The 1773-nt window shown below is 35.4% G+C and overlaps 1 protein-coding gene across 1 annotated transcript in view; it reads left to right on the top strand.

Annotated features, from left to right (window-relative positions):
* Nucleotides 1-1516, top strand: part of LOC111524602 (putative coiled-coil domain-containing protein 144C) — a 3333-nt gene extending 1817 nt beyond the window's left edge. The window contains 2 exon segments of the mRNA XM_031934342.1: nt 483-1031; nt 1034-1516. Coding sequence (XP_031790202.1) covers nt 483-1031; nt 1034-1516 — 1032 coding nt within the window.
* The last annotated feature ends 257 nt before the right edge of the window (nt 1517-1773 follow it).

Here is a 1773-nt window from a genome sequence, read left to right as displayed (position 1 = left end):
ATAAAAATGTTAGAAAAATAAAATGGCTATAGAATATTCTCAGGAAAAAAACCAGAACTTGAAGTTGGGAAATTTCCTTTGTCCAGATATATGCAAAGCTACAGCTTTTACTATAGGGTGGTGTATAGGTTAGATGTCAGAGTGTAAAGCCAATTTTTTAATGTAGTCACATTTATTAATCTTTCATTTTATGCCTTTGAGTTTGTTGTAATTCAGGGAAAGTCTTCCAATTCTGAGATGCTTAAAAATGCTCTAGTCATTTATTTTTTACTTTTATGGATTCATTATCTTCAAATAAATTTATGCAAGTTTTGGGAATTTATGTTCTATGAGGTTTGAAGTTTCGATCCAATATTTTTTTCCAGTTGGATATCCACTTATCGCAATCTTTTCATTGTATACATGTTCAGGTTATTCTTTAATTTCAGAGGAAATCATGATATGTCATTTTATTGAGTGCTACTAAATGTTTCCTTTCTTAGATTTCTCATAGGCATAAGAAAGAAAAGGATCTCTTGCATGAAAATTGCATGTTGCAGGAAGAAATTGCCTTGCTGAGACTGGAAATAGATACAATAAATAATCAGAACCAGCAAAAGGAAAAGAAATATTTTGAAGATATTGAGGTTGTGAAAGAAAAGAATGATAACCTTCAAAAAATTATAAAACTAAATGAAAAATTAACAAAAACAATACTGCAGTACAGTGGACAGCTGAACGATCTGACAGCTGAGAACAAAATACTCAATTCTGAACTGGAAAATGAGAAACAAAACCAAGAAAGACTGGAAATAGAAATGGAATCATATCGTTGTAGACTGGCTGCTGCTCTACATGACTGTGATCAAAGTCAAACATCAAGATACCTAAAACTTGATTTCCAGAGAACAAGACAAGAGTGGGTTCATTTACAGGACAAAATAAAGGTTGATATGTCTGACCTACAAGCTAAGACTGAGATTCTTTCTGAAAAACTTTCTAATGCTGAAAGTAAAATCAGCAGCCTACAAATTCAGCTCCATTCATACATACTGATGGAGATGCTGATGAAAGAAAGAGTTTGATTTTGGAACGTTTGCAAAGAGACCTCAGTCAAACACACTGTGAGAAGAAAGAAATTGAACAAATGTACCAAACTGAACAAAGCAAAGTGAAGAAATACATTGCCAAGCAGGAATCTGTAGAGGAGAGATTATCTCAACTAGAAAGTGAGAATACATTGCTTCGACAGCAACTTGATGATGCTCACAAGAAAGCTAATAGTCAGGAACAGACAGTCAGTACTATCCAAGACCAATTTCATGCTTTTGCCAAAAATCTTTAAGCTGGGAGTGAAAAGATTCTTTCACTACAAGAGAAGAAGAACAAGGAGTTGATAGATGAATATAATCATTTACAAAAAAGAATGCATCAATGTGAGAAAGAGAAAGCACGAAGAAAAGTAAGTATTAAGAAAGATAAAATATTTTTCAATCTTCCTGATAGAAAATGTAAAGTAATATTTGGTTATGGCTAAATGGTGTATCTCTAGCAGGACAAGCCACTGACAAAACCCCTCAGACACGGAGATAGTGAAGAGAGTGGCTTTAATCAGCTGGGAGCATCGGCAGGCTAGCATCTTAAAATTCGAGCTCATCAGGTGCTCAACTTCTGTCCCTTTTAAGGACTCACAACTCTAAGGGGGTCCACATGAGAGGGTCGTGATTGATTGAGCAAGCCAGGGGGTACGTGACAGGGGCTGCGAGCACCACCAGCGGTCAGAGTGAAACAGAA

This window comes from Piliocolobus tephrosceles, chromosome 16 (assembly GCF_002776525.5).
Source record: "Piliocolobus tephrosceles isolate RC106 chromosome 16, ASM277652v3, whole genome shotgun sequence".
In the NCBI taxonomy this organism is placed as follows: Eukaryota; Metazoa; Chordata; class Mammalia; order Primates; family Cercopithecidae; genus Piliocolobus; species Piliocolobus tephrosceles.
This window is presented reverse-complemented; position numbering and strand designations above follow the sequence as displayed.